The following is a 12,320-nucleotide window of genomic DNA, read 5'->3' on the forward strand; positions in this document are numbered from 1 at the left end:
CCAGCACTTTGGAAGGGTGAGGCAGGCGGATCGCTTGAAGTCAGGAATTCGAGACCAGCCTGGCCAACATGGTGAAACCCTGTCCCTACTAAAACATACAAAAATTAGCCAGGCGTAATGGCAGACGCCTGTCGTCCCAGGTACTTGGAAAGCTGGGACTTGGAGACTTGGAGAATCGCTTGAACTCAGGAGGCAGAGGTTGCGGTGAGCCAAGATTATGCCAATGTACTCTAGCCTGGGTGACAAAGAAAGTCCCTGTCTCAAAAAACAAAAACAAAAAAAAAAAAACAAAAAAAAAAAAGAAAGAAAGAAAGAAAGAAAAAGAAATAGAAGTCCAGTGACAAAACTGAAGCTTCAGAAATTCCTCATGTCTTCTGGCTTAGACTTAGTTTTCTCATCAGGCCTATGGAAGATGAGCTTTCTTCCAACATGAATGTCAGGGATCTTTTTTTTATATGACAAGCATCTTGGGAGCATATCAATGGTCTTTTCAATCTACTCCATGGGGCAACATGGTACAAGGCATAAAACAATACCTAAATGCTGGCTCAAGCCTGTAATCCCAGCACTTTGGGAGGCCGAGACGGGCGGATCATGAGGTCAGGAGATTGAGACCATCCTGGCTAACACGGTGAAATCCCGTCTCTACTAAAAAAATACAAAAAACTAGCCGGGCAAGGTGGCGGGCGCCTATAGTCCCAGCTACTCAGGAGGTTGAGGCAGGAGAATGGCGTAAACCCGGGAGCCGGAGCTTACAGTGAGCTGAGATCTGGCCACTGCACTCCAGCCCGGGCGACAGAGCAAGACTTCGTCTCAAAAAAAAAAAAAAAAAAAAAAAAATACCTAAATGCTGTCCAGGTGGTTGTGATAATGAGTATACCTCCCATGCAAATTGCAGCTATCAACTATTATGAATATATATGATTTGGATTTTTTTATTTATTTCATCTAATTCCATTAACTTTTTTTTTCTTTTTTTTGTGGGACAGAGTTTCGCTCTTGTTGCCCAGGCTGGAGTGCAATGGTGCAATCTCTGTTCACTGCAACCTCCGCTTCCCAGTTCAAATGATTTTCCTGCCTCAGCCTCCCGAGTAGCTGGGATTATAGGCATGCGCCACTATGCTTGGCTAATTTTTGTATTTTTAGCAGAGATGGGGTTTCTCCATGTTGGTTAGGCTGGTCTTGAACTCTCGCCCTCAGGTGATTCACCCGCCTTGGCTCCCAAAGTGTTGGGATTATAGGATTATAGGCGTGAGCCACCGCGTCTGGCCTAACTTTTTTTTTTTTTTTCTGAGATGGAGTCTTGATCTGGAGCAAGACTGGAGTGCAGTGGTGCCATCTCGGCTCACTGCAACCTCCGCCTCCTGGGTTCACACGATTCTCCTGCCTCAGTCTACTGAGCAGCTGGAATTACAGGCGTGCGCCACCATGCCCGGCTAATTTTTGTATTTTTAGTAGAGACAGGGTTTCACCATGTTGGCCAGGCTAGTCTCAAACTCCTCACCACGTGATCCACCTGCCGCGGCTTCCCAAAGTGCTGTGATTACAGGCGTGAGCCATCGTGCCCGGCCAATTTCATTAATTTTTAAATAGACACTACTTGCCTATTTCTTAGGCATAAAATTTTAAATGATACAAAAGGATGTGCAGGCAAAAAGACCCTCTCCCACCTACTCCTGTCCCCAGGCTACCCAACTGTCCTCAGCTGTTTTCAGTTTCTTAGGTACTGTTTTGGGTGATTTATTTGTATCTTAGGAATCAGTGGTCTGGGCCAGGAGCTGTGGCTCACACCTGTAATCCCAATATTTTGGGAGGCCGAGGTAGGCAGATCACTTGAGCCCAGGAGTTTGAGAGCAGCCCTGGCAACACAGTGAAATTCTGTCTCTACCAAAATTTTAAAAATCAGCTGGGCATAGTGGCATGCGCCTGTGGTCCTTGCGACTCAGGAGGCTGAGGCAGGAGGATCACTTGAGTCCGGGAGGTTGAAGCTGTAGCGTGCAGTGATGATGTCACTGAACTCCAGCCTGGGCAACAAAGCAAGACCCTATCTCAAAAAAAGAAAAAAAAAAGAAAGAAAGAAGAAAGAGAGAAAGAAAGAGAGAATGAGAGAAGAAAGAAGAAGAAAGAAAGCAAAGAAAGAAAGGAAGGAAAGAAAGAAAGAAAAGAAGAAAGAGAAAGAAAAGAAAAGAAGAAAGAAAGCAAAGAAAGAAAGAAGGAAGAAAAAGAAAGAGAAAGAAAGCAAGAAAGCAAACAAGCAAGAAAGAAAAGACAAGACAAGACAAGAAAAGAAAAGAATCCATGGTCTGGGGGCCCCTCGTACCATCTCCTGGTGTCCAACAAGATTATACAGTCCCCTCAGGCCGAGAATTCTAAAGAGATGATTTCCATCTTGTAGCCAGTCTTTAAAGCGGGCAACAGAGTATATGCTGGGCAGTCTCTTGGCCACTGGACTCCGGAGAAGCTGAAAGAACCCAGAGATCAGCCATAAAAATGATCTTTCTTTCATGTGGGGAACTACCTTCCTACCAATGCTAAAGTATATATTTTCCTTTTAAATCTCTACAATACAGAACATACAGGATATTTATTTACCCTATAGGAAGACAAGGACTACTGAACTATGCATGTGTGGAAAGAAGAATTTCGAGAGGCTTGAATCTGAAAATTCTTTCTTTTTTGTGTTTTTTTTGTTTTGTTTTTCTGAGATGGAGTCTCACTCTGTTGCCCAGGCTGCAGTGCAGTGGTGTGATCTTGGCTTACTGCAACCTCTGCCTCCTGGGTTCAAGCGATTCTCATGCCTCAGCCTCCCGAGTAGCTGAGATTACAGGAGCCTGTCACCAAGCCTAGCTAATTATTTTGTATTTTTAGTACAGACAGGGTTTCACCATGTTGGCCAGGTTAGTTCTGAACTCCTGAACTCAGGTGATCTGCCTGCTTCAGCTTCTCAAAGTGCTGGGATTACAGGCGTGAGCCACCGCGCCCAGCCTTGAATCTGAAAATTATTTCTATCTTACTGTTGAAACAGATCCCAACATGCCACTAACTCGAAGTCGCCTAGGAAAGCAGGGATTGCTGCTTTGTAAGTTTCCTGAATCCAGCTTCTAAAGAATGAGTCTTACCTCTACAAAAAAGCCTGCAGATGTGAGTTTATGTTTATCATTCCCTCGGTTAAGAAAAGGCACTAATAAGTACATGACCTTCTGTGCAAGGAACCGATTTCTTTCCAGCAATGCACTGCAAAACACAACACCAACAGAATGACTCTCAGATATGCTGCCATCCAGAGGGCATTGTCTCAGGGCTGGGGACCCTCTAGAAGTTCTTGCCCAGCTACAGGACAGTATATGGTAGGGCCAGGACCTCTGAAAAATTTGCCTAGCATTATGGATATTTGCCCACCCTCTTATAAGGAGGTTATTCAACCTTAGTTGCTGTGATAACTAGAAGGGAAATAAATACCCAAAACAATGCTGATTTAGAACAGGTGGGTGTATGCATGACAAGGAAGCCTCACTTGGCAAGGAGAAATACTCCCTGAAGATGGCAATCTTTTCCTCCCAGGAGAGCCCATCCTTTATTCTTTTCCATGATGCTGAATTCCTGCAAGCAGCATGTTCTGAGGAGGAGAGTCTTTGTAGCCTGCATGGCAAAGCTAAATCAAACAAAAACAGTGTGGGTGATTTGAGTAGGTCCCTCCAACTGCCCAGCACACAACCACCCTATTCTCACTGAGGAGGGCCATGCATTGACAACTGCTGGACTATAATTCTCTCCTTCCCAGACTGCCCAAAAGACTCTTCTCTTTTTTCTTTTACTTTCTTCTTCTTCTTTTTTTTTTTTTTGTTTTGAGATGGAGGCTTGCTCTGTTGCCCAGGCTGGAGTGCAGTGGTGAGATCTTGGCTTGCTGCAACCTCCGCCTCCCTGGTTCAAGCAATTCTCCTGCCTCAGTGTCCTGAGTAGCTGGGATTATAGGCGCACGCCACCACACCCAGCTAATTTTTGTATTTTTAGTAGAGAAGGGGTTTCACCATGTTGGTCAGGCTGGTCTCAAACTCCTGACCTCAGATGATATGCCTGTCTCGGCCTCCCAAAGTGTTGGAATTACAGGCGTGAGCCACCACGCCCGGGCATACTTTCAAGACTAGTCAAGTGCAGTAGTGAGACCAAAAGAGTCTTTTTTTTTTTTTTTTTTTGAGACGGAGTCTCGCTCTGTCGCCCAGGCTGGAGTGCAGTGGCCGGATCTCAGCTCACTGCAAGCTCCGCCTCCCGGGTTTACGCCATTCTCCTGCCTCAGCCTCCCGAGTAGCTGGGACTACAGGCACCCGCCACCTCGCCCGGCTAGTTTTTTGTATTTTTTTTTTTTAGTAGAGATGGGGTTTCACCGTGTTCACCAGGATGGTCTCAATCTCCTGACCTCATGATCCGCCCGTCTCGGCCTCCCAAAGTGCTGGGATTACAGGCTTGAGTCGCCGCGCCCAGCCAACCAAAAGAGTCTTAATGCTCTAATAACTTGTAAGGCCCTTTACACAAGATCTCAGCATACAGAAATCTAACTAGGTCTCATTTCCCCAGGAGTTTAGAAGGAAATCTATGATAAAAGAAATGATCTGGGATGCTAAACAGACACACACTGCTTTTTTTTTTTTACAGCTTTACTGAGATACAATTTACCCCACACAATTTATCTCCACTGTTTTTATTATTTATTTATTTATTGAGACAGGGTCTTGTTCTGTCACCCAAACTGGAGGGTAAGGGTGCCATCGTGGCTCACTGCAGCCTTGAGCTCCTGGGCTCAAGTGATCCTCCTGCCTCAGCGTCCCGAGTAGCTGTAATTACAGGCACGTGCCGTCAGGCTCCGATAATTTAAGAAAAAAAAATGTTTTGAGACAGGGTCTTGTTCTGTCACCCAGGCTGGAGTGCAGTGGCGCGATTTCTGCTCACTGCAGTCTCAATCTCCTAGGCTCAAGCAATCTTCCCACCTCAGCCTCCCGAGTAGTTGGGACCACAAGTGTGTGCCAACATGCTTGGCTAATTTTTGTAGAGACAGGGTTTCACCATGTTGCCCAGGCTGGTCCTGAACTCCTGAGCTTAAGTAGTCCTCCTGCCTCAGACTCCCAAAGTGTTAGAATTACATGTGGGCCACTGCACCCAGCCTAAAAATTTGTTGTAGAGACAGGGTCTTAAGGCCAGGCGCGGTGGCTCAAGCCTGTAATCCCAGCACTTTGGGAGGCCGAGACGGGCGGATCACGAGGTCAGGAGATCGAGACCATCCTGGCTAACACAGTGAAACCCCGTCTCTACTAAAAAAATACAAAAAACTAGCCGGGCGCGGTGGCAGGCGCCTGTAGTCCCAGCTACTCAGGAGGCTGAGGCAGGAGAATGGCGTGAACCCGGGAGGCGGAGCTTGCAGTGAGCTGAGATCCGGCCACTGCACTCCAGCCTGGGCGACAGAGCGAGACTCCGTCTCAAAAAAAAAAAAAAAAAAAAAAAAAAAAAAAAAAAAAAAAAGAGACAGGGTCTTGCCCTGTTGCCTAGGCTGTTCTTAAACTCCTAGCTTCAAATGATCCTCCTGCCTGGCCTACCAAAGTGCTGGGATTATAGGAATGAGTCATTGTGCCTGGCCCTCCACTGTCTTTAAAAGCTACTTACTGAACTGTTATCCCGTACCTAGCATCAGAGAATCTTAAAGCTGGAAGGAGCCTGAGCAACACAGTGAGACCCCTTCTCTACAAAAAATAAAAATAATTAGCTGGGCATGGTGGCAGGCAACTGTGGTTCAGCTACGCAGGAAGCTGAGGTGGGAGGATCACGTGAGCCCAGGATGTTGAGGCTGCAGTGAGCCATGATCATGCCACTGCACTCCAGCCTGGGTGACAGACAGTGCCCCTGTCTCAAAAAATAAAACAAAATAATAAATAAAGCTGGAAGGGTCCTTCAAGATCACTTTGCCTGACCTTTTCATTTATAGATAAGGAAACGGAGGCACAGAACAATAGATTTGCTCAGGGTATAGAACTAGTTGAATGGATGAATGAGAACTGCACTAGAACTCAGGTCTACTGACTTAGTCTGGTGTTCTTAAACATGTCACATTATAGTACTTTCTCTGAAAGAAATCCATGTACCATAGCAACACTAAAAAACTTCTTTATTATTATTATTATTTTTTTAGACAAAATCTCGCTCTGTTGCCCAGGCTGGAGTACAATGGCGTGATCTTGGCTCACTGCAATCTGTCTCCCGGGTTCAAGTGATTGTCCTGCTTCAGCCTCCTGAGTAGCTGGGATTACAGGCATGTGCCACTACGCCCAGCTAATTTTTGTATTTTTAGTAGAGACAGGGTTTCACCATGTTGGCCAAGCTGGTCTCAAACTCCTGACCTCGGGTGATCCACCTGCCTCAGCCTCCCAAAGTGCTGGGATTACAGGCATGAGCCACCACACCCGACCAACAACACAAAGAAATTTCTACTGAGACTAATGGAACTTAAAAATCTCTCTCCGGCTGGGCACGGTGGCTCATGCCTGTAATCCCAGCACTTTGGGAGGCCAAGACGGGTGGATCACGAGGTTAGGAGATTGAGATCATCCTGACTAACAATGTGAAACCCTGTCTCTACTAAAAATACAAAAAATTGGCTGGGCATGGTGGCGGGCACCTGTAGTCCCAGCGACTCAGGAGGCTGAGACAGGAGAATGGTGTGAACCCGGGAGGCAGAGCTTGCAGTGAGCTGAGATCGCACCACTGCACTCCAGCCTGGGCGACTGAGCAAGACTCCATCTCAAAAAAAAAAAAAAAAAATCACTGCATGGTGGATCAGTTTTGGAGGTAGGTTTAGGCTATTTTGTTTCCATCTCTACTTGATTTATTAGGAAAGGGCTAACAAAATATCACATTTGGCTAACCCAGATATAACCCAGATAGCCACATTTACCTTGTTACTAATAAAACCAAAGATAACTAATGAAAGCTCAGAATGATTCCTGGACATTTAATATTGATGGCTCATGAGGATTGAAGGTTGTAAGCTCCCCTCCAGTTGGAACTACATCTTGGCTATCCCTGTGTTCACCACAGTGCCCAGTGCTTAGTACGTGTTACTTAATGTCAATGAAATAATGATGGGCAGTACCACAAAGGGGTGACCTCTGAAGACACTTCCTGTTCTGTGTACAGGCCACTTGGGATGTCGACATCAGACATGGTGAGGCCGATGCTATGATGAATCTGGATGAGCAGCGTCATGAGAAGCTGAGGAAAGAGTCGGAATGTAGCTGCTCGAAGCCTGTTTCCCAAAAACACCTCATAAAGGGCATCTGTTGCCTGTGGTGGAAAAGATAGAGAGGAACTAAGCACCTGCCATTTTGAAATACAGAAGTCATGAAGTCATGAAGGAAACTATTAATATATTTGACTGCATACAAATATAAAGCCAGGGCAACATTTACCATAAAGTTAGATGACAACAGGCCAGGTGCAGTGGCTCATGCCTGTAATCCCAGCACTGTGGGAGGCCAAGGTCGGTGGATCACCTTAGGTCAGGAGTTTGAGACCAGCTTGGTCAACATAGTGAAACCCCATCTCTACTAAATATACAGAAAAATTAGCCAGGTGAGGTGGCTCATGCCTGTAATCCCAGCTACTAAGGAGGCAGAGGCAGGAGAATCGCTTAAACCTGAGAGGTGGAGGTTGCAGTGAGCCAAGATTGTGCCGTCGCACTCCAGTTTGGGTGACAGAGTGAGACCCCGTCTCAAAAAAAAGAAAAAGAGTTAGATGATAACAACCTGAAGAAGTATTTGTATCAATATATTATTCTTACTATATAAAATGCTCTTACATAGCAGTAAAAAAAAGGTGAAGGCTTATTGGTCAAAGGGTAGGCCACATACCAGTAGCACTGTCATCACCTGGGAGCTGGTTAAACAGGGAGAATCTCAAGCCCCATCCCAGACCTTCCACATCAGAACCTGCATTTTAATAACATCCCCAAGTGATTGTGGTTTGTGTGCATATTAAATCTGAGAAGGACTGGTGTACAGGTAATGAACAAACAAGTCATAAAAGAAATATAAATGGCCAATTAAAAACATACACAAGGCTGGGTGTGGTGGCTCATGTCTGTAATCTCAGCATTTTGGGAGGCTGAGGCAGGAGGATTGTTTGAGCCCAGGAGTTCGAGACCAGATAGGGCAACATGGGGAATCCCTGTCTCTACCAAAAAATACAAAAATTAACCAGGCATGGTGACACTCTCTTGTATTCCCAGCTACTCAGGGAGGCTGATGTGGGAGGATCGCTTGAACCCAGGAGGAACAGGTTGCAGTGAGCTGAGATCATGCCACTGCAGTCCAGCCTGGGCAACAGAGTGAGACCCTGTCTCGAAAAGAAAAATAACAATAATTGAGAGCACAGAAAGCTGAACCATAAACTGGTTGGGGAGAAAATAAAGTAAAAAGTAAATGTTGATAGTGGAGCAGGCTGTGTGTGTGTGGAGACAGAAGGTTTATGGGAACACCGTACCGTCTGTTCAGTTTTTCTGTGAACTTAAAACTGCTCTAAAAAATAAAGTATTTAAAAGGAAAAAATGTATACCAAATAGATACACCAAAAGTTTATATATGTATAAAGTCTTCTGGAAAGTTCATTTTTAGGGAGATTGTTACAGATATGAGCTAAGAATGGTTTTTACACTTTTTAAAAAAAGGATTGTTTAAAAAAAAATCCAAAGAATATGTGACAGAGACTATATGGGGCCTACAAAGCTTAAAATACTTACCATCTGGTCTTTTATAGAAAGCTGGCCAACCTTTGCTCAGGGAGATCTGCACTTTCTTTCTTTTTTTGAGACAGAATCTCGCTTTGTCACCCAGGCTGGAGTACAGTGGCATGATCTCGGCTCACTGTAACCTCTGCCTCCCGGGCTCAAGTAATTCTCCTGCCTTCATCTCCTGAGTAGCTAGGATTACAGGTGGCCGCCACCATGCCTGGCTAATTTTTGTATTTTAAGTAGAGATGGGGTTGCATCATGTTGGGGTCAGGCTGGTCTCAAACTCCTGACCTCAAGTGATCGGCCCACCTTGGCCTCCCAAAGTGCTAGAATTACAGGTGAGAGCCACTGTGCCTGGTCTTTTTTTTGTTTTTGTTTTGAGACAGAGTCTCACTCTGTTGCCCAGGCTGGAGTGCGGTAGCATGCAATCTTGGCTCACTGCAACCTCTGCCTCCCAGGTTCAAGCAATTCTCCTGCCTCAGCCTCTTGAATAGCTGGGATTACAGGTGAGCGCCACTATACCCGGCTAATTTTTGTATTTTAGTAGAGATGGGGTTTCACCATATTGGCCAGGCTGGTCTTGAACTCCTGACCTCAGGTGATCTAACTGCCTTGGTCTCCCAAAGTGTTGGGATTATAGGCGTGAGCCACCGCATCTGGTCTGCACTTTGTTTTATACAGTTCTACAACATTTGAAGTTTTTTTCCCACAAGTTTGCATTGTTCTTTAACTATGATGATACATACTTTTTAGAATATGAGGGAAAGAATGTTTTAAACATATTAAACCAGGGATGTTTCCAAGGGACAGATGACAGTCATGGGTTCTTAATTTCTGTTTCTGGTTGGGCCAATCAAGCACCTTCCTCATCCCTCTTTTCCGCTTATCACTAGAGACAGAAATTAAACACCATGGCTTCAGGCTGTCAAAAGCCTAAAACAAAACCAAACAGAACAAGAAAAACCAAAAAAGGCAGGTTGGACAAGTTTGTATTAAAGCATTCTGACTCCTTCACTTTCCCCAGCTCCCTCCATGTCAATCCCTTGGCAGAAACACTGTAGACTTATAAATGGATGACAGATGCAGGCTTTGAGAGGGACCAAAAGGAACATTCTCCACTGGGGTGTGGGGTCAGTCATCCTGGGAGGGGCTGACATTAGAGGGGCAGAGCTCAAGGGCTTACAGCCACAGCCACATATGCCATCTTCTCCTGCGCAGGCTCATTATGGCATTTCTGCAGCTTCCTCAGGAGCCTCCACAGAATCCAGGTCGTGCTAGGAAGCTCCACCGCCAGCATTCTCCACACCTCAGCCAGGTGCCTGGAAATCCCAAAGAGCAAGAGGGTTCAGGAGAAAGGCTGATTCCAATGCAACCTACAAGAGGTTCTCCTCTCTACTCAGTTCTTCAGGGTATCAAAAGACTGATTTTGATTTCATAACAGTAACTCCCCAGGTTTTTTTTAAATTCCTTCTTGTGAGACCCTGTCCCCCACCAAAAAAAGAAAAGAAAAAAAAGTGGTTGTATCCGTTTATTTGCCAACAAGCAGAGTAGGATTCCTATTGCTCCGTATTTTCTTTTATTTACTTATTTATTTTTTAAAATTTCATTATTCTTATTATTTTGACATGGAGTCTTGCTGTGTCACTCAGGCTGGAGTCAGCGGCATGATCTCATCTCACTGCAACCTCCGTTTCCTGGGTTCAGTCAATTCCCTTGCTTCAGTCTCCCAAGTAGCTGGGATTACAGGTGCCTGCCACCACGCCCAGCTAATTTTTGTATTTTTAGTAGAGCTAGGGTGTCGCCATGTTGGCCAGGCTGGTCTCGAACTCCTGACCTCAAGTGATCTGCCCACCCTGGCCTCCCAAAGTGCTGGGATTACAGGCGTGAGCCACTGCACCCAGCCAATTTTTTAAATTTTACTTTAAGTTCCGGGATACATGTGCAGAGTGTGCAGGTTTGTTACATAGGTGTCCATGTGCCATGGTGGTTTGCTGCACCTATCAACCCGTCATCTAGGTTTTAAGCCCACACGCATTAGGTATTTGTCCTGATAGTCTCCCTCCCATTGTCCCCCACCCCCAAACCCCCCAGGTTTTATCGAATCGAGTTCCCATTGCCTCAGCATGGACTTCAAGGCCATTCATAACCTGTCCTGACTTAACTTTTCAGCCCCACCACTTCCCCATGACACACTCTGTGCTTAAACCATCCAGACCATTCGGACCATTCACCTTTACCTAATAAAACTCAAACTTTGAATACCTTTGCTTATGTCACTGTCTTTTTTTTTTTTTTTTAATGACAGGGTCTCACTCTGTCACCTGGGCTGGAGTGCAGTGGTGCCATACACAGCTCACTGCAGCCTTCAACTCCTGGGCTCAAGCAATCCTCCTGCCTCAGCCACCCAAATAGCTGGGACCGCAAGCATGTGCCACCATAGCTAGCTAATTTTTAAATTTGTTTTTATAGAGACAGGGTCTCGCCATGTTGCCCAGGCTGGTCTTCAACTCCTGGGCTCAAGCGATCCACCTGCCTCGGCCTCCCAAAGTGCTGGGATTATAGGCATGAGCCACCGTACCCAACCCTTATATGTCACTTTCTTAAACTGGAAGACCCTTTCCAAAACTCTTCTCTGCCCATCAAAATCCTTCAAGGTCCAGCTCCAGCATCACGTCTCCTAGGAATCCTTGTTTGCTTCTTCACCATGTCTTTCATAAGAGTTCTCATAGCACTTAAAAAATTTCTTCTTCTTAGAGGTCGCTTCAATCTTATGTGTGCTATCATCAGTTCTTTATGTGTGTATCTGTTCCCTCTGAAGGAAAGGATTCTTTCTGGCTTTTCTTCTAGGAATTCCTCAGGGACTTGCACAATGCCAGGTTCATAGAAGGCATTATAGACACATGTATTCAATCTGGTCTGTGGTCCTCAAATTTTGGCTAAAGTTAATCTTTGAAATAAAGCTTCGATCCTGCTTAGAAGAGATAGCTTCTAAAGAAAAATAATATGTAATAACTTCTCTGTCATTGACTCAAATGTAGGACCTGAGAGTTATGTAAACATTGTGGAAGAACATTACAGTGGGAAGAAAATTGGGAGTTACTCATGCTTTTAATCCATTCTTGTATTTTCAGAATCTACTTAGGCATCTTTGTATGCTAGAGTAAGTTTTTAAAGTGTGATCTTCCAGGCCAGATGTGGTGGCCTATAATCCTGTAATCACAGCATTTTGGGAGGCTGAGAAGGGAGGATTGCTTGAGCCCAGGAGTTCAAGACTAGCCCGGGAAACATGGCGAAACCCTATCTCTACAAAAAAAGTAAAATTAGCCAGGTGTGGTGGTATGTGCCTGTAGTCCCAGCTACTCAGGAGGCTGAGGTGGGAGGATTATTTGAACCCAGGAGGCAGAGACTGAGGTGAGACAAAATCATACCACTGCACTCCAGCCTGGGTGGCAGGGTGAGACTCTGTCTCAGGGGGAAAAATAAAAGAAAAGAAAAGAAAAAGAAAGAAAAAAAAGTGTGGTCTTCCAACTGTGAGAATCATCCTAAAACT

General features: G+C 45.3%; 1 protein-coding gene across 6 annotated transcripts in view; it reads right to left on the bottom strand.

Annotated features, from left to right (window-relative positions):
* The window catches only part of MROH8 (maestro heat like repeat family member 8), an 85,220-nt gene that overhangs the window by 17,158 nt on the left and 55,742 nt on the right, over nucleotides 1–12,320 (bottom strand). For 5 of the 6 annotated variants that reach the window (XR_004431224.1, XM_033186364.1, XM_033186360.1 and 2 more), the window contains 5 exons: nucleotides 9,954–10,089; nucleotides 7,136–7,326; nucleotides 3,515–3,652; nucleotides 3,120–3,234; nucleotides 2,321–2,461 (listed from right to left, as the gene is read on the bottom strand). Coding sequence is in view for 5 of the 6 variants with exons in the window: in XM_033186364.1 (XP_033042255.1) it covers nucleotides 2,321–2,461; nucleotides 3,120–3,234; nucleotides 3,515–3,652; nucleotides 7,136–7,326; nucleotides 9,954–10,089 (721 nt within the window). In the remaining variant the exon portion in view is untranslated. The remainder of the gene's footprint in view (nucleotides 1–2,320; nucleotides 2,462–3,119; nucleotides 3,235–3,514; nucleotides 3,653–7,135; nucleotides 7,327–9,953; nucleotides 10,090–12,320) is intronic. The other variant, XM_033186361.1, reaches the window with a different exon arrangement.

This window comes from Trachypithecus francoisi, unplaced genomic scaffold, assembly GCF_009764315.1.
Source record: "Trachypithecus francoisi isolate TF-2019V2 unplaced genomic scaffold, Tfra_2.0 Lachesis_group21, whole genome shotgun sequence".
NCBI classification, from domain to species: domain Eukaryota; kingdom Metazoa; phylum Chordata; class Mammalia; order Primates; family Cercopithecidae; genus Trachypithecus; species Trachypithecus francoisi.